Source organism: Sinohyriopsis cumingii, unplaced genomic scaffold, assembly GCF_028554795.1.
Source record: "Sinohyriopsis cumingii isolate HCF-2022 unplaced genomic scaffold, ASM2855479v2 utg001397l, whole genome shotgun sequence".
NCBI lineage: Eukaryota > Metazoa > Mollusca > Bivalvia > Unionida > Unionidae > Sinohyriopsis > Sinohyriopsis cumingii.
In genome coordinates, this window is record NW_028315993.1 from 2,940,384 (window position 1) to 2,967,066 (window position 26,683).

Genomic DNA, 26,683 nt, shown 5'->3' on the forward strand with positions numbered 1-26,683 from the left:
AGGACTTGAGATAACAAGCTTATGCTAATAAACTGACAGACAGCAGAATACATATGACGGATGCATGAAGGACAACAGATCACTCAATGAGCTCACATTCTCTATGACCAGTTCAGCTAAATATCAGTATATAACACACAAAGAGTTTAGCAAAACTTCCATGATGTCATGTTTCTGCATATCTGACCAGACATATTTCCAGTAATTATTGACGTATCATTCATACCTGTATCTCTACGTGTTGTTTTAAATGTACAAATTATCAGTCAGTGTGCTTATAGTGAATATCAACTTTAGCGTTACAGTAAGAAATGTGTTGTCTACAAGCATTAAAAACAATTCAGATTTAATAATGGATTTCCTACAACTAACAGTTTTACAATATCAGAGATTTCCTCTAATCAGTCATCAGGGTACAAAATCAGATTCAATTTAAAAGACATGTTCTGTCTGAAATGAGCAAGCTAAAATCCAAAGAACTCATCTGCTCTTACTCACCTCTTCCTGAAACCAGAACTTTAGTACATCATGGGAAATAATCACATGGCTCGTGTCATGGAAATGGCAGGGAACATCTACATTCCCCTGCAGAGTGGCAACAGGGATCTGATAGTCTACACTGTATCTGTCAGACTGAGGACACTGTATAGACAACTCAAATTGCAGACTCTGTCCTAGACATCCAATGATACTGCACAGATTCATGGCTAGGAATTCCCGAACCTCGATACATAGTTTGTAACATGGGGTGTTCTCATTGGTCCCTAATATTGTGACTTGTGCAAATATGCCATGTTCCCTGAATAACAAGGTCAATCTATGATGAAGGTCAATGTCAAAGAGACAACAGCCACAGAAAATCAGATTTTCCATGTTCTGCTTGGCAATGGGCCACTGCGCCACACATGCAGCTAGAAGTCTGTGGAAGACAGGCGTGGGTAAAAACTTCCCCGTAAATACAAAGCAAATGACTGATGTATTTTTCTGCTGAGAATTTGGTCCAAGGGAGATGAGATCTTGTGGTACTGCCTGGCGCAGCATGCATGGAGCAAGGAAATAATCCTCCACCTGAAAGACAAAACATCTGAACTTGATTAAACTCTTACTTAAATATAGAGGTCTCAACAAAAATTACCTTAAAAGTGCTTATAAGTTGTGTGTATTTGTATACACAAGTTAAATTTAACCTTGCAATACAGAACTTTGGAGGCATCTATTATTTGCATGCACACATTAAAACAGCCTTAAAATTGAGGACTTTGATGGTGTGCATCATTTGTATGCATGAAGATGTGTATTATTTGGATGTATGAAGCTGTGATATATGTATGCATGAAGGTGTCCATTATTTGTCCTAATGAAGGTGTGTATCATTTGTACGAATGAAGGTGGGTATCACTTGTATGAATGAAAATGTGTATTATATAATATGCATGAAGGTGCATTATTTGTATGCATGAAGGTGTGTATTACTTGGATGTATGAAGTCTGTGATATATGTATGCCTGAAGGTGTCCATTATTTGTACGAATGAAGGTGTGTATCATTTGTACGAATGAAGGTGGGTATCACTTGTATGAATGAAAATGTGTATTATATAATATGCATGAAGGTGCATTATTTGTATGCATGAAGGTGTGTATTATTTGGATGTATGAAGTCTGTGATATATGTATGCCTGAAGGTGTGTATTACTTGTATGCATGAAGGTGTGTATTATTTGCATGAATAAAGGTGTGTATTATTTGCATGAATGAAGGTGTGTATTATATGTATGCATGGAGGTACGTCATTTGTATGCATGAAGGCGTGTATTATTTGCATGAATGAAGGTATGTATCATTTGTACGAATGAAGGTGTCTTATATGTATGCCTGAAAGTATGTTATTTGTATGCCTGAAGGTTTATATTATTTTGATGTATTAAGTCTGTGTTAATTGTATTACTTGTGTGCATGAAGGTGTGTGTTATATGCATGAATAAAAGTGTGTATCATTTGTGTGCATGAAATTGTGTGTTATGTGTATGCATGAAGATGCATATTGGTGGTATTTCTTAAAATGCAGTGTTTCCCGTTACACACATTTGTGCGTCATGGACACACGCTGGAGAAAATTGATGCACACATTTTGTTGCCGTGTGTTTTTTTGATGCAAAAGGATTCACATAATGCAATCAGGATTTATTTAATATCCAATGCATTGGACAAGGGATGGCATCATGTATACTTCAAGCATAGGCATTGACTAGTTACCCTATTTGTTTGCTCCCTGCGTTGTGCTCCTCTATTCGTATAGCAGAGTGCAACACAGGGAACACACAAAACAAAGAACCAGGCTAGCATAGGCAATGTTATGATGGAGTAGTTCCCCTAATCTCGCGAGTACTCATGCGATTTCCATTGAACTCAGCTAGACATCATCTAGATGTTTAAACTCAATGTATTTTGCACTAACAACTGATCTCCAGATTAAAACGTTGTGCCCTAGGAATTATTAGCTAAGAAAGTGAAAGAAGCAGAACACAAAAGAGTAACTGTGGAACTGTAGTTCTAACTTTAATGAAAAATGGAGAAAAAAATTCCCTTTACTGGAATACGGCACATCCTTTAGGATTACTGGTGTGACTTCTGGTTGCGTATTTGCAAGACTGCAAAGGTGAATAATCCTTTCATGACAGGGTTTAAGAATTTTAAAAATCTGCCATCGTTTGCCACACGATATCTGGAGAACACATATATCCCAAGACGTTCTTTCACAACAAAGAAATCAGTAAACTTTCAAAGACAAATGCATTATTTGGATTACAAAGTAAGGGATCATTGCAGAATTTGTTGGCTTTTAACCTTGCTACATTAAATGATCTTAAAGTTCAAGTGTAACGTATTAAAAAGAAGATTAATCATTAGCATTTTTGATTTTTGGATAAATGTGTTCTAGGATGAAGTACAATGAAACTGATGATATATTACACACTTTATGACAGGCAGTAAATTAATTGCTATCTGGTTATAAAAGATTTATTGGGCATTTTGTATTGCCTTGTATGTAATGCGTTGGTCTATAATATTGATTCAAAAGGATTATAAGAAGACTGTTAAAAGTACGAATTTAAAAGAAGAATGAACTAATAAAATTATTCTTTGAATGGACCATGCATTTCTTTGTTAATTGTGCATGTTGGTTTATTTGTATGTTTAGAGAGAGAGAGAGTATGCTGTGCAGGTCACAGTATCCTATTTCAAGCTGAAAAAGTATGAGTCAGATGAACATTTGTCAGTATATTTTTGACCCCCACATTTTTCATTTGTCCTCCAGTTCAGACACCAATGTTTTTGTTTTTGTAACCCTCCATTTTACACTCCAGTGGGATACATTGAACTGTGAATTATGTGTATACATGGTGTGTGTTATGTGCATGAAAGAAGGTGTATATTATTTGTATGCATGAAGGTGAGTATTATGTGGATGTATGAAGATGTTGTATTTATATTCATGAAGGCGTGTATAATTATAGAAATGAAGGTATTTTATGTATCTATGAAGATATATATTTTTGTATGAATGAAGGTGAGTATTATTTTGAAGGATGAAGATCTATTATTTGTATGCATGAAGGTTTGTGTTATTTAAATGAATGAAAGTGTGTGTTATTTGTATGCATGAATGTATGCATTATTTGTATGAATAAAGTGTGTGTTATCTGTACGCATGAATGTGAGAATTATTTGGATGTACGAAGATGTGTTATTTGTATGCATGAAAGTGAGTATTATTTGGACATATGAAGATGTGTTATTTTTTTATGCATGAAGGTTTCTATTATTTGTCTGTATGAAGGTATGTGTTATTTGTATGAATGAAGGTGTGATGTTTGTATGTATTAAGATGTGTAATATTTGGATGTATGAAGATGTGTTATTTTTTATGCAAGAAGGTTTCTATTATTTGTCCATATGAAGGTTTGTGTTATTTGTATGTATGAAGATGTGTAATATTTGTATGCATGAAGATGTGTATGAAGGTTTGTGTTATTTGTATGCATGAAGATGTGTATGAAGGTTTGTGTTATTTGCATGCATGAAGATTTGTATTATTTCTATGAATTAAGGGGTGTATTACAGGTGTGTGTTAACTGCATGAATAAAGGTGTGTTAATTGCATAAATAAAGGTATGTGTTAATTGCATGATTAAACGTGTGTGTTAACTGCATGAATAAAGGTGTCCATTATATGTATGCATTTTTGTGTAGTATCTGTATACATGAAGGTTTGTATCATTTGTACAAATGAAGGTGTATATCATTTGAATGAATGAACATATTATATGTATGCAAGGTGTGTTATAGTTTTGTTTGAAGATGTGTATCATTTGTATGTTTGAAGGTGTGTATTATTTTATAAATGAAGGTGTATATTATTTGTATGCATGAAGGTTTGTTTAATTTGTATGAATGAAAGTGTGTTATTTGTATGCATGCAGGTGTGTATTATTTGTATGAAGGTGTGTATCATTGTGTATGCATGAAGGTTTGTTTTATATATATATGCATGAAGATGTGTATTATGTGCGTGCATGAAGGCATGTATTATGTGCGTGCATGAAGGTGTGTATCATCTGTGTACATGAAGGTGTGTATTATTTGCATGCAAGTTGGTTTGTATCAATTGTGTACATGAAGGTGTGTGTTATTTTCATGCAAGTTGGTGTGTATCAATTGTGTACATGATGGTGTGTATTATGTATGTGAATGAGTTAAATCTTAGCCTTGCAGGTAAATAGTATATACAGGATAGAGCCTTTCCAATAAATTTACAAAAATCACTATAGAGTCTTTTCCAAGGCTCCATCTATGACTTTATTGAGTCCCAACATAGTCCTTTCCAAAAATAACTGTCTCCTTTATAACTTTAATTAGCCACTGGTGAAAAAGAGCTCACAAAATATACTTGTTTACATTAACTGACCTTGACTTCTTCTGCATCTGGATTGTACAACCTTGGTCTGGCCAAAATGTTCAACTTTTCCATGAGTTGTAAAATAATCTCCTTGTTGTGATGGAAGTCTGGGTGTTTCTCTTTTGTCCAGATGGCATCTAGAAATAGATATTGTATCTCATAAAGATATTCAAGCTAATAAAACAACACGTTGTGTTTATTGGTATATGGTGTATTTATGCTTGCATGTATATTTGTGTATGGTGTATTCTGTTTATGTGTGTGCGTGTGTTTGTGTGTTGTTATGATGGAAGTCTGGGTGTTTATCTTTTGTCTAGATTGCATCTGGAAAAAGATATTGTTTCTCATAAAAATATTAAAGCAAATAAAACAACACTGTTTATTGGTATGCAGCGCATTATGCTTATATGCTGTCCAAGGCAATGATGCTTGAATTATGCTACAACTGACATGCTGTCGAAAGCAACCACAGCACAGGGATACTGTAAGAGTCTGACACCCCCTGAAAACCTTGGGTCCTACTGACAGTGAATGACATTTCATTGACAATTCCTTAAAAGTTTTGGTCAAAATATTTGATATTTCATTGAAAATTTTGGCAGGCTTACAAACAAATGTCACCAATATTGTGGGAAGATTTTACTAACATTTTAACCAAAACGTTCATTCAAATTTTGTCGAATCACCAGTGTAAGTCATGCGTAGTATCCACCAAGATAAATACAATCATCAAATCTCATGACAACACCTGTCAGTGATGTGTAGCATACTCATGATAAATACAACCATCAAATCTCATGACTACACCTGTCTGTGATCTGTAGTATCTGCAATGATAAATACAACCATCAAATCTCATGACTACGCCTGTCTCCAACGTGTAGCATCCTCCATGATATACACAATCAAATCTCATGACTACACCTATAATATGTGATGTGTAGCATCCTGTAAAACACTGATGCACAATAACATTACAATGTACATAAATTCACTTGATGTCAATAATGTTGTCCTTGTTTTAATACAGAGCATAAAAGATGTATTATGTTTGCTGGTTTTAACATGACGTTTAACACAGTATTGGAATACTAAACCTGTGACCGTTGGAGTTCAAGTCTGAATATGTACTTACTGAGTTACCATGGATGCAGGATGGATGGATAGGACTAATGTGATATGTACTACTATATTCGGAGTGTAAACATAAAGCAAAATAGATGACAGAAATGAGCTGTAATATTGACTGGACCTAAAAGATAACAATCACATCATTCACTAGTGTGACACATTTCCATAAGGCACTATAATCTTGTCTTTCCACCTAATCACATTTCAATAGGGTACTATAAACATAAATAGTCTGGAAAACTGCACTCTATGAGTAATATAGGGTATTATAAACATAAATAGTCTGGAAAACTGCCCTGTGTGTAATATTGGACACTATACAAATAGTCCAGAAAACTGCACTCTATGCGTAACATAGGGTATTATAAACAGAAATAGTCTGGAAAACTGCACTGTGTGTAATATAGGACACTATACAAATAGTCTGGAAAACTCCACTCTATGTGTAATATAGGGTATTATAAACATAAATAGTCTGGAAAACTGCACCATATGTGTAATATAGGGTATTATAAACAGAAATAGTCTGGAAAACTGCACTCTATGTGTAATATAGGGTATTATAAACAGAAATAGTCTGGAAAACTGCACTCTATGTGTAATATAGGGTATTATAAACAGAAATAGTCTGGAAAACTGCACTCTATGTGTAATATAGGGTATTATAAACAGAAATAGTCTGGAAAACTGCACTCTATGTGTAATATAGGGTATTATAAACATAAATAGTCTGGAAAACAGCACTCTATGAGTAATATAGGGTATTATAAACAGAAATAGTCTGGAAAACTGCACTCTCTGTGTAATATAGGATATTATAAACAGTAATGGTCTGGAAAACTGCACTCTGTGTAATATAGGGCACTATAAAAAATAGTCTGGAAAACTGCACTCTATGTGTAATATAGAGTATTATCGACAAACATGGTCTGGAAAACTGCACCCTATGTGTAATATAGAGCATTATAAACAGAAATTGTCTGGAAAACAACTCTATGTGTAATACAGGGCACTATAAAATAGTCTGGAAAACTGCACTGAATGTGTAATATTGGGCATTATAAACGGAAATAGTCTGGAAAACTCCGTTCCTTGCATGGGATAGCAATATTTGGACTGTTGTTGTTGTTTTAGGGTTTAATGCCATTTTTAAGCACATGATAGGCTAAACATGGCAGCCAGTATTGATGGTGGAGGAAGAACCCCGGAAAGAATCACCGGCCCTCGAGAAACTAATGGCAAGCTTTGTCACATACCCACATTCGCCAAATCTGAGACTTGAACCCAAGCAGACAGAGGTGAGATGGCAGTGATCCTTAACAGAGAGTGCTTTAGACCACTCGGCCACCCTATTTGGACTGTAATTTCCATTGTCAAAATTCTCAGATTACATCTAATGTAGTGTGATATCACTTATACGCATGAATGTAGTGACAACAGCCTCCAACTGTCAATGACTAAATACAAATACTACGAACAATTTACCAATGCTTAATGTAGGAATGTATTACATTACAAGGAGACCAGGTTTTTGTACATAAGTTAGAAAGATACACACCTATCAGTTGAGAGGTAAGTTTTCCATTCTCCTTGAATTCAAACCACATGCTCCGGACTGCAGGGTAGTTGTTAAGAACAAACATCTCAGCGGTGATGAGGGACTTCAGGGCATCAATCAACCATTTTGGATCAAGCACAATCCAATCCCTCAAACTTTCCACACTGAAAATTACAATATAAATGTTTATTATTAGACAGAACTGTATATAACTGTTCTCTTGCTCTATGAAGCAGGTTAAAAAATTCCATCAGATTTAAGAGAAACAACTGTGAATGAGGGAGCTAACTGAACTACTTATTTTCTAGCTGTATGTAATATGGGCACTCTACATATATTAAGAATGTATAAGAGAATGGCTGGTGTAAGGTGAAGTTATTTACATTCGTAACATGCACGATGGAGAGAATATTGGTGTACCTACATGTTTTTTCATGCCTACTGGCACCAGTTTCTTTGGATATTGTACTTGTGGAAACTGTGCATAATCTAAGCGCACAGCTAACTAAAATGACTGCTCCCTTAGCAGCTTTAAAAATTGGGAAACAATATTGCTGAACAAGGTAATACAAGCGTTTGAAAGTGCATATAATGAATTAACAAATATATCAAATATAAGAATTTCAAAGACGATTATCAGCTTGTTTATTTTTATTTTTTACAATTTACCTCTGAAGACCAGTAATGATAAATATAGGAACCACAAACATTCAAATAATAAACGCATACGACCCAGGTGGTACCTTCTGCCCTACCAACCTAATCTTACTAAAGGCAATCACTAATAACAACAACAACAAAATAATGATCTGTGGCGACTTCAACGCACACAGTAAATTATGGGGAGGTAAAAAGAAAGATCAAAGAGGAAAAATGGTTGAAAAATGGATAACTGAGAACAATCTGGTCATCTTAAATGACGGGTCGAACACTAGATTAAACCCTGAGGATGGCGCTCTCTCAGCCATAGACCTAACCATCACTACCCCACAATTGGCTCAAATCACAAATTGGTGGGTGGATCAGGAAGATACGTTAGGAACTGGCCATTTTCCCATCACAATCAATATTCAAACAAAAACTCAACACATTCCTAACGAAACCCCACCTAAATGGAGGTACCAACAGGCAGACTGGGACCAATTCCAATTATTACTAGCTAGAGTAAATTCAGGTAACTTGGAAAGCCCAAGTATTGACATGTATTATGATAACATAACAGACACAATTATAGAAGCAGCTAGCCGATGCATACCAAAGACAACTAATATCCAAAATAAAAACCCTGTACCATGGTGGACTAAACAGTGCACTATAGCACATAAAGACAAAAAAGGGCCTTAAATAAATATAAACGCACCCAAAATTCTATCTACTTCCAGCAATATAAAGATAAAGAAAAAGCACTAAAACAAACTATAAAAACTGCTAAAATTAATCTATGGCAAACCTTTTGCTCTAAACTGAGTCTAAAATCAAACTCAAAACAAATATGGGACAAGATAAAAGCCATAAAAGGGAAAGCAACTACCTCAGCCCCAAAAATTAAAAATGCCATAACAAATAAAGATAAGGCAGACCTCCTAGCGAAGCATTTTTCGAACATGAGTAGCAACAATAATCACACCAAAAACTTTCAAGAACACAAAAAACTAATGGCGGGAACCCAACCTCAAATGTTTCAAGACCAAGGAACAAAAGAATCTCACCTAAATAGCGACATCACAATACATGAATGGAAGATAGCCCTATGATCCAAAAACGAAACATCCCCTGGTAAGGATCAGTTAGATTATATTATCTACAAAAAACTACCTATCAATATAAAAATAGCCATAATCAAACTCTTTAATAGGATATGGGATAAAGGCCAACTACCCACCAAATGGAAACAGGCCATAGTAATACCAATCCCCAAGCTAGGTAAAGATCCCAATAACATAAATTCGTACCGACCCATCTCCCTTACAAACAATATTTGCAAAATAATGGAGACAATAATCGCAAATAGGTTAAAACACCACCTAGAATCCAATAACCTACTCTCCATAAATCAATGTGGCTTTCGGAACAAACGGTCCACAACTGAATAACTTCTCAGATTGGAAACAGACATCACACTCGCTTTTAACGCACATAGGAAAACCGATCGCAACCTCATAGCGGTTTTTTTAGACCTAGAAAAAGCATTCGATCTAGTATGGACCAATGGACTAATGACCAAATTAAACCAATTTGGAATAACTGGACGCTTGTTCAACTGGATTGGCGATTTCCTCACAGGCCGGAAAATTACCACAAGAATAGGCAACACCCATTCGGAAGAATTTTCACTTGAAAATGGAACACCGCAAGGCAGTGTAATAAGTCCGTTACTATTTAACCTAATGGTAAACAACCTTGACCTCAATGTAGCCTCCAGAAAAATAAACTTGTCACAATTTGCAGATGATAGTGGCATATGGAGGAATGAAAATCCTGCCAATAAGACAGTAGTTAAAGAAATCCAGCAGAGCCTAGACAACATAGGGAGATGGGCGGACAAATGGGGTTTCAAAATATCTCATGAAAAAACTGTGGCAATCATATTCACCCCCAAACGAAATAACAACCTAGTCTATCCAAACTTCTATATACAAAATCAATTAATCAAATACGTAACAGTAGTAAAATTCCTAGGAATGTTCTTTGACAACCACCTCACATGGAAACAGCACATTGAACAACTCACCCAGAATTGTAACAAAGATCTCAATTTACTCAGGAACATCACAGGGACTGACTGGGGATCCAACCAGGAAACCCTCCTCACGATATATAAAAGCCTAATTAGATCAAAACTGGATTACGGTTGCCAAGCATATAACTCGGCTAAGCAGCCTGTACTACAAAAACTTGACACTATCCAGAGAAAAGCCTTGCTATTATGCACAGGAACACTCCCCTCAACATCATTAGAAGAACTACAAACACTAACAGGAGAACTACCCTTAAAATTACGTAGGCAAGAACTGCTCCTCCGATACTCCATTCGATTAGATACCCACCCAGACAACCATCCCACCAAAATAGCTATAAATAAGTGTAAAGTTGTCTTCAAACCCAAAATCATACCTATCACACCAAGTGGCAAAGTAATCCTTGAACTAAGAGAAAAGATACCTCTACTAAAAAAAAACAGGTAACAAACAATACAGACCAGAACAAATCACCATGGTTACAAAAGCCACCAAGGATTAACACTGAAGCTACCAAATTAGGCAATAAAGAAGGACAAGAAAACTTACTAAAACCTGTACTGGTAAACGAAATCAACCAAAAATACCCGGACTATGTTAAAATATATACCGATGGATCAGAAACAAACAACCCACCAAGAACAGCAGCAGCAATAGTCATCCCTGAATTCAATATACAAACGGGATCCAGATTACCTGACTATTGCTCCATTTACACCACTGAATTCTGGGCTATACTTGAATCACTACAATGGATCAAAGACAACCAAATACCTAAAGCAGTCATTATAAGCGATTCCCTAAGCGTTATCAAATCGATCCAAAATCGCAATACACACTCTAGGGAACAATTCCTCGACAGAGCATGCCAATTAATTGATGATATCACCACAGCACATCAATTAGTCGAGCTCATGTGGATACCGTCGCACATTGGAATCTCTGGCAACGAAACAGCAGACAAAGTTGCAAAAACCAAACTAGGAGATCAAAACTCTATCAAGCTTAACTATAGCTCTACAGAAGCAATAAGCTTCGCACAAACATATATAGACCAAACATGGCAAGATTTTTGGAACTCCTCCACAAAAGGGAAAAATCACCATGAAACCCAAAATAACGTAGATAGGAACATACAGCTACCTAAGGGTACCTATTTAGAACAGAAAACCATAAACAGGATAATAACTGGAAAAACTAAACTAGCAAGCAGTTTTGGAAGGTTTATAGGACCCAAACCAGCAACCATTAACTGCTTTAACTGCCACACCACCGAAGATCTACACCACGTATTCAATATATGCCCAAAATATCAACTCGCTCGGAAAATATTTATCAAAAACCAAAAAGAGATTGGATTACCACTCACATACCCAGAGTTACTTATGGACACTAATAAAAATAAACAATCAGCATATAAAAATATAAATCAATTCATAGACTCAGCAGGACTTAGGAACAAAATATAATTACTATCCCCACAAAACCAAAAGACCCAGTAACTAGCTAAACAAATGTAGAAGCCACCACATAAAAAACCATAACATATCATTCAATTTTATAAAAGTATTAATAAATAGTTCACTTACGAAGCACCTATAAAAAACTAAGGAAACGGCAAAATCGGATGCCCTAGATGTCCTTAACGAACCGAGTAATCAGCTAGGATTCCTGTCCTAGATGTCCTTAACGAACCGTGTAATCGGCTAGGACTCCGGTCTCTTGCTAAATAAAGTATAAATAACATTCAATCTCTAAAAACATCAATTAATAAATAACTTAAAGAGGTAATATCTAAAAACTTATAAATAACATAACGTAGGAAACACACCCTAAACACCTCGACTAGTAATACCATAATAATCTTGAAAATCTCTCTTCATACATGATATCTACCAAGAACCTCTATAAACAGCATAGAACATCCCCCTTCCTTTTAGAACATTTTGAAGAGGAAAACAAAAAACAAAAAAAAATCTCGAAAAAAAAAAGTCTTGAAAAAAAAAAAAAGGCAAATGCAACAAGAAACTGGCGATGTAAAGCAAGCAGGACCGTTCCCGAGCTCTCCTTCCCACTAATGACAGCCAACCATTCAACTGTAGGGACCTTTATGGACCCACAGATTGAGGCCAAACTATCAGGGTTCCTTGAATCCATAAAGCCTGGGGGAGGTGGCACCATCTCCTTCCCCAGGAACAACTAGCAGGCTGCAGTGCAGTCAGAAAAAAGTGGCACATGCACAATTGTGCGAACGCTACTATAATTAAACTCAACAACAACAAAAGAAGCAACTCTTGGAATTGTTTTCTTCATTTCACGTGATGGCAATCATATCTCCCGCCATGTGACATACTCAAATAGACATGTGATGTCCAAAACACATAATTGTGTTCCTTCTTGATTTTATTCAGAACAATCTAAATGTTCCTTTTATTCTACAGTACTGATTCTTAAAGCTTTTTTAAGAGGCTTATTTTTTCCTATCGCTATTAACATGTATTGGAACATGGATATCATTTTTTTGAAATTAAATATGATATATACTAGCATATAAGACCTGCATTCTGAACAGGTATAAACACTAAAAAGTGCATGACCCGTGTATTAGCTGACCTATAACCCCGAGACATCTCAAGATGCATGAGATAAGTTCTAAATCCATTTATTTTGGCAAACTTATATTTAAATAAACAAAAAAAAAAAACAACATGTATACTTATCTCAAGGTTGCCGTGCATGATTATTAAAAAGAAATGGTATAAACTTGTTTTGAAAGTAACTTATTTAATTTTGTTTTCGTAATGTTTCTGCCTAATTTAGATTTGTGTATAATTTAATCGAACGATGACACGAATTTAGCAATTGCGAGTTGCTTAACACTACACTGACTTGATTATTGTTTGTTTATGCATTATTGCATTGGACATTTTATATCAGTGCACCGGTAAATACCTTTTTACTTTGCTTTGAAAATGTAAATACCTAACTCATTAAAATGTAATCCCAGTAGGCCAACACAATGAACAAACAAAATGAACATGGTTTGATTCAACCCTCGCAATTAGGCTACTGAACGTATTTACATAATGGCGCCAATGCATGTACATTGTAGATTTGATTACGCGCTGTATTAAGTACATCCCTTGGAGTCGAATCATGGGCACCATTATGCTACACTTTAATGATATCTCCAAAATACGATAATAAAGTTTCGAAAATAATGATTTGAAAGTTATGCTAATACCGCAAAAGCTGAGTTGTAGTTCGCTTTGATGTAAGTGACCTTACACCATACCTGTCAACTTTTACACCGGGAGGAAGAAAAAAATCTCCAGAATGTTGGGGTCGCTCCAAGGTAACCAAACGATTTATTAACATCTTCCGATTTGTGCAGAGAACTCCCGATTATTACATTATGTCTTAGATTTTCATTTCTTCTAAACAAGAAATGTCCTACATGTTCTGTTGTATCATCTGTGAATAATTGTTATGACAAAATAATTACTTTGCTATAAAGAATTCGCTTTTCACTAAATAGAATGTCAAGTTTAAACATTATTCACGTAAATGAATGCTTTTATCTCTACAGTAATACAAAATAATAAAATAAACCACAACAATAAAATCTTCCACAATTAATTTCAATCCCAAGAATGATCACTATGAATGTTTAACTCCATATGCTATAGTGCCATTCACACGAAATAAACTTACAAGAGTGAACACCTGGCATTTGTATACCCTATATACTAATGTTAATTACCATTGGTAACTTTAAAGATGGACTGAAAATACATATGACGCAGAAATGTGTCATGAAAAAACTAATTCAGAATACATATTTTATAGTAAACAATAATACATGATTTACGAGTTGAAAATAAAGGAAGAAGGTCGGATATACAAAGAGGGGAAAATAGTTGTCACATGTCGGTAGCATGAGGCTGGCTATTTTGGTACCTTTAGATCAACGAAATGAGCAATCCTGTATTTGCTAATCAATTGCTGGTGCTTGCATAACAAACAACAGTGTAGAACATGGTTTATTTGAGTTACGTCTGGGGGTCAATTGTTTTCACAAAATAGTTGCATGGATAAGTATTAACTTTAACTAGTCGCGCTCGCTTTCTTGATTGTTTAAGACTAATCTTTAGCTTTTGTGCAGTTTGACCACAGCTTACAATAATATGAAAATAGGGCAAATCCTGAAGGAAAATAGGGCACGTCACAGGGAGAAATGTTGAGTCTTTTTGAGAATTTCACGCATATTAGACCAGGAAGATCGATCAATATTTAGTGAAAACAAGGCTTTAAAAAAAGATATAAAACAAACGCATGTAAAAGCAAATGTTGAATTACCAGATTACAGTATTGAACATAAATTATCAAATACTAGCAGCTGTGTTAATTTCTCAGAATGAAACACTGTAAGAAAACGTGAGGGGGGCATTATCTAACGTAGTTCATTTTTTGCTGGTGATTTAAATTTGTGGTTCGGGGCAACAACCAAAACCATGAAAATTGGTCCCCCATGAAAACTGATGATACTACAGTATGTAAATTTTACTGCAACAATTATATTTCCATAGATTTTCCTTTTATTATTTAAATCAGTATTGTAAGGATCGTTGTCGTTAGACTTACAGCAAAATCAGAAGGGTTGATAGATCTGGGCATGTGATGTGATTTTGATTTTTAACGTAGCTTTAACAATTTTTCAGTCATATCGCTACGATGTCTGCAATGTGCCAGTTTATAGTGATGTCTAGCACTGGGGCATCATGCCGCAGACATGTAGCATGATGTCCCACCCAGTCACATTATCCTGACACCAGGCCGACCAGTCCTAACACTAACCTCTTAATTCGATAGATCTGGGCAACTATTAGTACTATTTTTATAAGTCTTTAATATGACTTGGCCAGTGTTCGAACCTGCGACCTCTGGAATATGAGGCAGATACTCCATGAACCTCATCTGTTCCATTCCTTTCAAACTAAACTTATTGGTGACGTATCAGGAATAAATGTGGCAAGTTTCATGTTCCTCTCTTTAGCATAACCTAAGTTGCTATGAAATTCTGAGAGAGTGGCAAGGGTGAGGTGAAATTGTTTACATTTCCATCCTTGTATTTGAATTTTTTAGCTTGAATTTGTCTAATGAATATCGTCTTTATCAGTAAATGAAATCGAGAAACAAATTTGACCAGGCTAGACAATACCTGCTTCTGAAAGCAATGAATGAATTACCAAAAATATAAATATAAAAGATGTTAACAGCTCTTTGTATTTTACAATTTATCTCTCAAGTCCAGGAAGGGAAAATGACCAAGCAGAGCTAGCAGTATTTAGAAAGTTACACATCTGAAGTAAGGCCAAGATGTATACTCTGGACAATATGTATTACACACACCAATCACACAACAAAATAAAAGCAACTAAAAGTTCTTTGTACAATACCAAATTTATACAAGTTCTTTTTAAATATCAGTATAAACAGTGATGAAAACTGAGGAAATTCTTTTTCTTTATAAATCTAACCCTATGCAAAGTTCAAAACTGTAGAGCACCAGTAATTATTAAGGGAGTTAATTGGTCGCATCAGTATCAAGCTACCTGCAATATTTGGTTTGAAATCCAATAATAATTAAGGGAGTTAATTTGACACATCAGTATCAAGCCAGCTGCAATATTTGTTTGAAATCCAATAATAATTAAGAAAGTTAATTGAATTGATCAGTATCAAGCTATCTGTAATTAACTGAACACATCAATGCCATCCTGCAAATAAAAAATGGTTAAACTCTAATAATAATTTATCAAGTTAATTGGGCTTGTTAGCATAAACTGTCTATAATATTTGATCACAAGCCAATAATAATCAAGGGAGATAATTGGGCTCATATGAATCAAGCAGTCTGTAATATTTTGTCAAAATCCAATAATAATCAAGGGAATTTATGAGATTTCTCAGTGTGAAGCTGTCTGTCTGATGACCAGTGGTAATCATTCTGCTAAATGATACTGAATAACAACAGTGACATGTGGACACGGTTATTCTGTGTCAATGAAATTGGGATGACTTCATCTGTATCCAGTACCATACAAAATTCAGTTGGAATCATCCAAGATCTCATCATTATCCAGTAGCATACCTAACTGAGCCGATATCTGACACTAATCAGGAGAGTTATTATGCAATGAAATCATACAAAGCATGTACATTATCATTAGCATAACAAATTCAGTGGAAATCATCCAATGCCTCATCATTATCCATTAGCATAACAAATTCAGTGGAAATCATCCAATACCTCATCATTATCCATTAGCATAACAAATTCAGTGGAAGTCATCCAATGCCTCATCATTATCCATTAAAATACCAAATGTTGTGGAACTCGGACACTAATTATGGAGGTTATTCATTGTATAGAAAATAAAGTGGGTGAGTTTGAAAATTAGAGGCTGTAACTTTACTTTAATACTGACAATCGAATTCCATAAGAATCTCATCACTACCACCATGTTAACAAAGCTTGGTTTCAACTAATCAAGGGAATTTATTACAACTATATGGATTTAAAGTAACAGTGTGTGTGCGTGTGATTTGGATGTTAACATTTTAACAATTTTCCAGTCATATCGCTAAGATGTCTGCAGTGTGACAGTTTAAAGTGATGTCTAGCACTGGGGCATCATGACAAAGACATGTAGCATGATGTCCCACAAAGTATCATTATCCTGAAACCAGGCTGACCAGTCCTAACACTAACTTCTAAATGATGAGCGCCAAGCGAGGCAGCTGTTAGTACCATTTTTAGAAGTCTTTGGTATGACTCAGCCAGGATTGAACCCATGACCTCCCGCATCTCTTTTCTTAAAGTAACGGAAAAGAGTGATAGCCAGTCAAGCAAAATGCAACAAATAATTTATCTGCATAGAATATTCTGTGAAACCTTATGAAGAAACTACTGTAATGTGAATTAAATCCCATATAGTTCTAAAATTTCTATCACAAATCTAAAAGGATGGATTATTCCCAATTAATTCCAGTGCTGTAATGAATGAATTCCAATCTTGAATGTGCTGAAGTACCAATAGCCTGGAATAGTGATGATGTATTAACAGTCTTGAACACAGTGACATGATCCAAAATGTCTCTAAATAAATTCAGTATAACCCCAAACAAGTTATTTAGTTTGATTGTATTACTGAGCACTTTGTAATTTAAATGAATAATTTAAATAAATAGATCCTGCCATATATTAACTGAAATACAATGAGGGACTGATTCCACTTGATATGTTATGATAGCAATAAATAATTTTTATGCAAACAACTTTCATTTAAAAATCTAAGACACAAAAAGAGGTCAAGGAAATTCGGAAATGATGTGTTAAGAGCATCATGAAATTTCCACCTTGCAGCCAAACCTATTTCCAATTGCCAAAACTTATGGATTAACACTCGTACAATCAGTTGATAATATTTCGAAAGCAAGCAAATCTAGCATCAATGCAATAATAAATGCTGGGTTCGAATTAAAAATGATAACTATTTATAGGACAAATTTATAAACACTACTCAGCAAAACTTGTACATTATATAAATTCATCAGCTATTGGCATTTTTACCTAAAGTAGAGAATGTTGCCTGTCTTTCTTCCTTACACAATACTGGTAAAATAATTACTTACCCAAAGGGACTGTCTTTTTACCTAAAGTAGAGAATGTTGCCAGTCTTTCTTCCATACACAAGACTGGTACAATAATTATTTAGCCAAAGGGACTTTATTTTTACCTAAAGTAGAGAATGTTGCCAGTCTCATGCTGAAACCTAAGAAACAGCTCAAGTTGTTCTGTGGTCTTGATCGGAACAGCTCCTCCGTGATTCAGTTCCTCAACTAGACTGTGTGGAATGACCTAACAAGAAAGAATTAATCAAAATAGTTTTGCCATGGCTAAAGGTTGTCATTAGAGAAATTCCCCATGTGATTTTATTATCTTTTGCAAGACAGGATGACTTTGTTTTTCATGATGACTTATTATCGTTAGTTTTAATTACATTCAACACATTTTATTTGTCTCTTTCTCACTCTGTCTCTCTCTCTCTCTCTCTCTGTGACAATATCACAAATAACATAAGAACTGTAATGATGATAACACACAAAATTATAACAAGAGGCCCAGCATGGTCTTACACTGCTCACGTGGCTGAATCTGCTCAACAGCCAATTACATGATGTTAAAAATAATATGACTAAAATTTAAAGAATTACATTTTAAGAAATCATTTAGTGAAAACCTTATTGTCATAGAACCATCCAAGTGGAGTAGCGATAATAATGTTTTCTAGATGGCTGCTAAAGCAGTCATATTGAACATCACGTCAGCACTCCTTATATTTAGAACCAACTAAACATAATATGTTACTTAATGAAAACCTCATGTTGATAGAACTCTCCATGTAGGATATCCTGCTTGCTTATCATGGACACAAACAGTAGACATCATACACTTAAATTTGGTAGAAAGATTACAGTATTTGGTAGAATATGATTTTGCATTTATTGTACCTTGATGCCAGAGGCTTTAAGCTTCATGAGTGCTTCTTCCAAGGGAAGCCAATTAGCAGGTAATTCCTCTCCCCAATATGGCTGCCCTGAAGCCAGTTGGAAAATCTGTTTTTTCAAGGTCTCTAACTGTGGGTCAAGCTGGGAATTGTCAATAGCAAGAAAACTCACAAGGTGTTGTAAGCTTGGCTTATCCTTCAAAATGCGGCAAATCTGCTGAAAATACTTGTTGACAACTTCTTGACGCTTATCCTAAAAGAGAAAGAATGTATAATATGGAAAACAACACCTGCTGATATAGTAAATGACATGTCAAGGTTGCAAGATACATGAAATGAATTGGATCTGAGGCTGGGATATGAATATACAATTGGTATTGACAATATCGTTTTCTGAGGTTTAACAAACAAGTCCTTTGAAGAGAATACTCCTCCAACTTAAAGTCAAAAACTAACAAAATATGGATTACAATCAATACAATACCCCTCTGTGTGTAGAAAACATGCTACTTGGCATAACGGATTACAAGACCCCTCTGTGTGTAGAAAGCATGCTACTTATGTATGGATTACAATACCCCTCTGTGTGTAAAGAGCAAGCTACTTGGCATATGGATTACAATACCCCTCTGTGTGTAGAAAACATGCTACTTGGCATAACGGATTACAAGACCCCTCTGTGTGTAGAAAGCATTCTACTTGTGTATGGATTTAAATACCCCTCTGTGTGCAGAAAACATGCTACTTGTGTATGGATTACAATACCCATCTGTGTAGAAAGAATGCTGATTGGCATGATCAGATGCTGTAACATCAATATTCAAGGGAGTTGACACCAATCCCTGTGTTATAGGAGATCACTAAGTAACAGCCACATAGTTGAGCAGGTAAATTGGCTTTCTAAGCTAAAACGTTTTAGTTTAGGGGTGAAGGATGATCTGTGAAGTAGTTGTTGTTCTCCTAAAGTACTTAAAGAAACATTCTCAAAACAGGTCTGAAGGAAGGTTTAATTATTCAAGTTACCTTGATTGTTGTAAATAACTTTTATAATTTTTGCTAACCAAAAGTCCAGTTCTAAATCTATCTATAATCTCATTACAAAAAAGTCTGAATGTCTTTGTCATTTTGTATCCCTTTTCCAAGTGAAGAATAATGAATTTTGACAGCGCAATTTGATATTGTAGATTCAATCAAGCTTATTTCAATATTTAATCCTTGTACGGTTTGGCTCAGTAGTTTCTGAGAAAATCTGACAGACAGATGGATAGTTACACAGTCGATACTAACATGGAGAACCATAAAAGTAATATGCCATCCGCCCTCCCATGGGATCGAACAAACATGATTACATAATTGCTAGCAACTGTATTTCCAAGCTGTCTTGTATATCCATTTTAAGTGCTGTTGTTGCTGTTAACTTGGATTCAATGCCATATCCTGAAGCAAGAAAGGTCATGCAAGGCAGCCAGTATAACTGGTGGATGAGAAACAGCCCAACCCATTGTTAAGTTACTGGCAGCTTTCTCACATACTAATCCCAAGACTAGAACTTACTTCCACGGGTCCCGAGTGGCCGAGAGATGAAATGCGCTCTCCATTATGGATCACTGCCAACTCACCTCCCAGCTGCGTGGGTTCGAGTCTCGAATTCAGCTAATATGGGTATCTGAGAAAACTTGCCAGTAGCTTCGCGTGGGACAGTGGTTCTTTCCTGGGTTTTCCCGGGTTCTTCCTCCACCATTAATACTTGCCACCATGTATAGCCTATTATGTGCTGAAATATGGCGTTAAACCTACAACAACAAAGCTTACTTCCAAGGTTACAGAAAAGGAGAAAAATGTGACACAGTCATTTATTTGGCAATTTGTGGATGTGAGTGGTGTATGTTTTTGTGTCTTTTACAGGCATCATGTCAAGCAATTCTAACAATGTATCCGAACACTAAGTATGCTACTGCATACTGACCTCTACAGCCAACACATCAAGCCATGATGACAATGTATCCAAACACTAAGTATGCTATTGTATACTGACCTCTACAGCCAACACATCAAGCCATGATGACAATGTATCCAAACACTAAGTATGCTATTGTATACTGACCTCTACAGCCAACACATCAAGCCATGATGACAATGTATCCAAACACTAAGTATGCTATTGTATACTGACCTCTACAGCCAACACATCAAGCCATGATGACAATGTATCCAAATACTAAGTATGTTATTGTATACTGACCTCTACAGACAACACATCAAGCCATGATGACAATGTATCCAAACACTAAGTATGCTATTGTATACTGACCTCTACAGACAACACATCAAGCCATGATGACAATGTATCCAAAAACTAAGTATGCTATTGCATACTGACCTCTACAGGCAACACATCAAACCATGATGATAAGGTATACAAAAACAGAGTATGCTACTTACTGCATACTGACCTCTACAGCCAACACATCAAGCCATGGTGACAATGTATACAAAAACAGAGTATGCTAGTGCATACTGACCTCTGCAGGCATGGTGATAATGTATACAAAAACTAAGCATGATATTGCATACTGACCTCTACAGGCAACACATCAAGCCATGGTGATAATGTATACAAAAACTAAGTATGATATTACATACTGACCTCTACGTTGTTGTTGTTGTTGTTGTTGTGTTTAACGCCATTTTTCAACACATGATAGGCTATACATGGCGGCCAGTATTAATGGTGGAGGAAGAACCCGGGAAAACCCCGGAAAGAACCACCGACCCACGAGAAGCTACTGGCAAGCTTTCTCACATACCCACATTGGCTGAATCCGAGACTCGAACCGGCGCAGACAGAGGTGAGATGGCAGTAATCCGTAACGGAGAGCGCTTTAGACCACTCGGCCACTCGGGGCCCCCCTGACCTCTACAGGCAACACATCAAGCCATGGTGATAATGTATACAAAAACTAAGTATGATATTGCATACTGACCTCTACAGGCATGGTGATAATGTACACAAAAACTAAGTATGATATTGCATACTGACCTCTACAGGCAACACATCAAGCCATGGTGACTATATATACAAAAACTAAGTATGATATTGCATACTGACCTCTACAGGCAACACATCAAGCCGTGATGATAATGTATACAAAAACTAAGTATGATATTGCATACTGACCTCTACAGCCAACGCATCAAGCCATGGTGACTATATATACAAAAACTAAGTATGATATTGCATACTGACCTCTACAGACAACACATCAAGCCATGGTGATAATGTAAACAAACACTAAGTATGCTACTGCGTACTGACCTCTACAGCCAACACACCAAGCCATGGTGATAATGTATACAAAAACTAAGCATGCCATTGCATACTGACCTCTACAGGCAACATATCAAGCCATGGTGACAATGTATACAAAAACTAAGTATGCCACTGCACACTAACCTCTACAGGCAACACATTAAGCCATGGTGACAAAGTATGTAACCTAAGGATTATGTTGCTTGTTAAATAGCTCAATGTACCTGTTTTATTTTATCCACATGTGTACCAACAAGAATCACAGGTGGAGTCACTGGGATGCCAACATCTAAGGATGACTCTGGGGTACTAGCTCCATGGGATGTCAGTCGAGTGTCAGCAGCTGGGGGTGTCACTGCATTATCAGATTTAGAATCCGCACCAGTTACAGAGGACTGTGCACAGCAATGTACTGAATTGAGCCAAACCTCAACCAGGTCTGAAAGTGAGCAAAGACAACTTTAATTATATTTTACATTCCTCTACTCTGCAAGTATGACTCCAAGTCACACAATAACATTAGGAAGGATCAGGGATCTTTCTTTCTTTAGTAGTACTTCAGTTAATAGTGGATTCACATCAAAGGCTTTGTTGTCTGAATGCACTATATATTAAACTTAATCTGATTTAACTACTTCTTTAATATTTAACGACAGACTCTACTTGTCAATTATTTAAGCTTGAATTGTATAAAATGAAGTGGATAACTAATTTGAAACCAAATCTTTCTCTGGTTATGATCCTTTGATGATCTCTGGTCTTGAAACAATTAGCAATTTTTCGTTACCGGTACATATAATAATCATTCAATATATATAATACTGAATAATGTAAGCTACAATCTTACTATCAGTTAACTAGAATGGATTAACAGTTTCTTGAACTTGACACAGACTGTTTTTTATGTTTCCTAGAAATGGGTTAACATTACCATATGAAAGGAAATTACCTTGGACTTTACACAGTTTTACTCCCTCTACATCAAAGAAGCATTCATCATCTTTCACAAAATCTGTGATGTGCTGACTAAGATCTGTGACCAAGAGGTATATAGCACGACATGTGAGAAAGGTCTGATGTGTAGTGTAGAATACATATTGGCCTGCAAAGTCCCACATGGCCAATGCTGCATATTCTACTAATCTCTTCTCAAGCTTGTCTGCCTTCTCAACAACCAACTGAAGGAATTCCATTGTTGCATCAACTTTACTGGTTACATGTATTTCACACTCCTCAATGTTAACACCACTTGAATCCTTAGCTGGGGGACTCTGATCCACCTTGACTGAAAAGGATTCTCCCGGCTGATGCTTAGTATTATCAGCTTCTTGCTCCAAGCATGACTCTGAAATGCTGGATGATATATCATCATCATCACTGTCACTATAATGGACTGGACCACACAAATCCTCAATTGTCTCCCTTTCATAGATAACCTCTGTTTGACCTCTCTGGTCATTACTGACTTCAGGCCTTTCAGTTTGATGGGTCAGGAGCTTCACGAGACGTTGAACTCGAAACAACTGTTCTGAATCTTTCAGAAAAGCAGAAAGATAACTGTTCTAAATCCAAATACAAAGATGAATAGCGAGCCTAAAATAGTGCTTGCTTACATTGTCTCTGCATATCATATGATACTGTGCCAAGAAAACATTAACTACAAATATTTGAACAAAGTACTCCCCGATACTGTGCCAAGAAAACATTAACTACAAATATTTGAACAAAGTACTTCCCGATAGTGTGCCAAGAAAACATTAACTACAAATATTTGCACAAAGTACTTCCCGATACTGTGCCAAGAAAACATTGACTACAAATATTTGAACAAAATACTTCCCGATACGATGCCAAGAAAACATTAACTACACATATTTGAACAAAGTACTTCCTGATACTGTGCCAAGAAAACATTAGCTACAAATATTTGATCAAAGTACTTCCCGATACTGTACCAAGAAAAAATTAGCTGCAAATATTTGAACAAAGTACTTCCCGATACTGTGCCAAGAAAACATTAGTTACAAATATTTGATCAAAGTACTTCCCAATACTTTGCCAAGAAAACATTAGCTACAAATATTTGATCAAAGTACTTCCTGATACTGTGCCAAGAAAACATTAACTACAAATATTTGAACAAAGTACTTCCCGATACTGTGCCAAGAAAACATTAACTATACATATTTAAACAAAGTACTTCCCGATACTGTGCCAAGAAAACATTAGCTACAAATATTTGATCAAAGTACTTCCCGATACTGTGCCAAAAAAAACCATTAACTACAAATATTTGCACAAAGTACTTCCCGATACTGTGCCAAGAAAACATTAGCTACACATATTTGAACAAAGTACTTCCCGATACTGTGCCAAGAAAACATTAACTACAAATATTTGCACAAAGTACTTCCCGATACTGTGCCAAGAAAACATTAACTACACATATTTAAACAAAGTACTTCCCGATACTGTCCCAAGAAAACATTAGCTACAAATATTTGATCAAAGTACTTCCCGATACTGTGCCAAAAAAAAACATTGACTACAAATATTTCCACAAAGTACTTCCCGATACTGTGCCAAGAAAACATTAGCTACACATATTTGAACAAAGTACTTCCCGATACTGTGCCAAGAAAACATTAGCTACAAATATTTGATCAAAGTACTTCCCGATACTGTGCCAAGAAAACATTAGCTACAAATATTTGATCAAATTACTTCCCGATACTGTGCCAAGAAAACATTAGCTACAAATATTTGATTAAAGTACTTCCCGATACTGTGCCAAGAAAACATTAACTACAAATATTTGCACAAAGTACTTCCCGATACTGTGCCAAGAAAGCATTAGCTACAAATATTTGATCAAAGTACTTCCCGATACTGTGCCAAGAAAACATTAGCTACACATATTTGATCAAATTACTTCCCGATACTGTGCCAAGAAAACATTAGCTACAAATATTTGATTAAAGTACTTCCCGATACTGTGCCAAGAAAACATTAACTACAAATATTTGCACAAAGTACTTCCCGATACTGTGCCAAGAAAACATTAGCTACACATATTTGAACAAAGTACTTCCCGATACTGTGCCAAGAAAACATTAGCTACAAATATTTGATCAAAGTACTTCCCGATGCTGTGCCAAGAAAACATTAGCTACAAATATTTGATCAAATTACTTCCCGATACTGTGCCAAGAAAACATTAGCTACAAATATTTGATTAAAGTACTTCCCGATACTGTGCCAAGAAAACATTAACTACAAATATTTGAACAAATTACTTCCCGATACTGCACAACATAGCCTCTTATTCATTAAGGTTGTTTAAAAGTTTTGATACATCTTTACTTTACATAATTTTACTAAGATTTTATTTTAAAATTATTTATTTTCAAATGCTGAAAAATTACTTATTACTTTATAGATAATTTGAAATGTTAATTTATATAAGGTATGCAAACGAGAGTATGGTATGATAATAACTTTAGTAGGTTTGAGAGGCAGTTAAAATCTTCAATAAATGTATTTACAGTATGTACTTTTACTGATTGTGTTCTTAAACGCTAATTACATACTGATGTTTCAAATCGGTAGGACTAGTTCGAATGGTGTCAGGATAATATGGCCAAGTGGAAGATGATGCTACATGTCCACAGCATGATACCCCCGTACTAGGCATAGCTATAAACAGTCATACTGCAGACATGGTAGCTAAATGACTGAAATGTTTTTAAAGCTACGTAAAAAATCCAATACACACACACACACACACTGTTGGTATGTTTCCATTACCAAATGATAACTTGCAGAGGAAAGGGTTAATTGTCAATCAGCTATAAAAGAGTTTCTACAAAGGTACCAGATATAGGGTATGCTATACGTTTACTGGACTTGTGTTGCACAGCATATACCAGATACAGGGTATGCCATACATTTACTGGACTTGTGTTGCGCAGTATATACCAGATACCAGGTATGCCATAAGTTTACTGGACTTGTGTTGTGCAGCATATACCAGATACCAGGTATGCCATATGTTTACTGGACTTGTGTTGCACAGCATATACCAGATACAGGGTATGACATAAGTTTACTGGACTTGTGTTACACAGCATATACCAGATATGCCATAAGTTTATTGGGCTTGTGTTGCACAGCATATACCAGATACAGGGTATGCCATTCATTTACTGGACTTGTGTTGCAAATCATATACCAGGTATGCCATAAGTTTATTCAGCTTGTGTTGCACAGCATATAACAGATACAGGATATGCCATAGGTTTATTGGGCTTATCTAGGTTACCTAGGATACATAATGTACAGACCTGCCAATCCTATGAAAACCTTCTCAGCAAGGCATTATTTGTTTTCTCCAAATGTTTAATCTTAAATGCCT

General features: G+C 35.7%; 1 protein-coding gene across 1 annotated transcript in view; it reads right to left on the bottom strand.

Annotated features, from left to right (window-relative positions):
* LOC149772547 (cyclic GMP-binding protein C-like) overlaps window positions 1-23,489 on the bottom strand; it is a 31,601-nt gene extending 8,112 nt beyond the window's left edge. The window contains exons 1-7 of the mRNA XM_089947651.1: window positions 23,219-23,489; window positions 22,494-22,708; window positions 18,964-19,212; window positions 18,189-18,310; window positions 7,649-7,812; window positions 4,969-5,096; window positions 499-1,068 (exon numbers count right to left, since the gene is read on the bottom strand). Coding sequence (XP_089803777.1) covers window positions 499-1,068; window positions 4,969-5,096; window positions 7,649-7,812; window positions 18,189-18,310; window positions 18,964-19,212; window positions 22,494-22,708; window positions 23,219-23,462 — 1,692 coding nt within the window. The 5' untranslated portion in view covers window positions 23,463-23,489. The remainder of the gene's footprint in view (window positions 1-498; window positions 1,069-4,968; window positions 5,097-7,648; window positions 7,813-18,188; window positions 18,311-18,963; window positions 19,213-22,493; window positions 22,709-23,218) is intronic.
* Window positions 23,490-26,683: the final 3,194 nt, after the last annotated feature.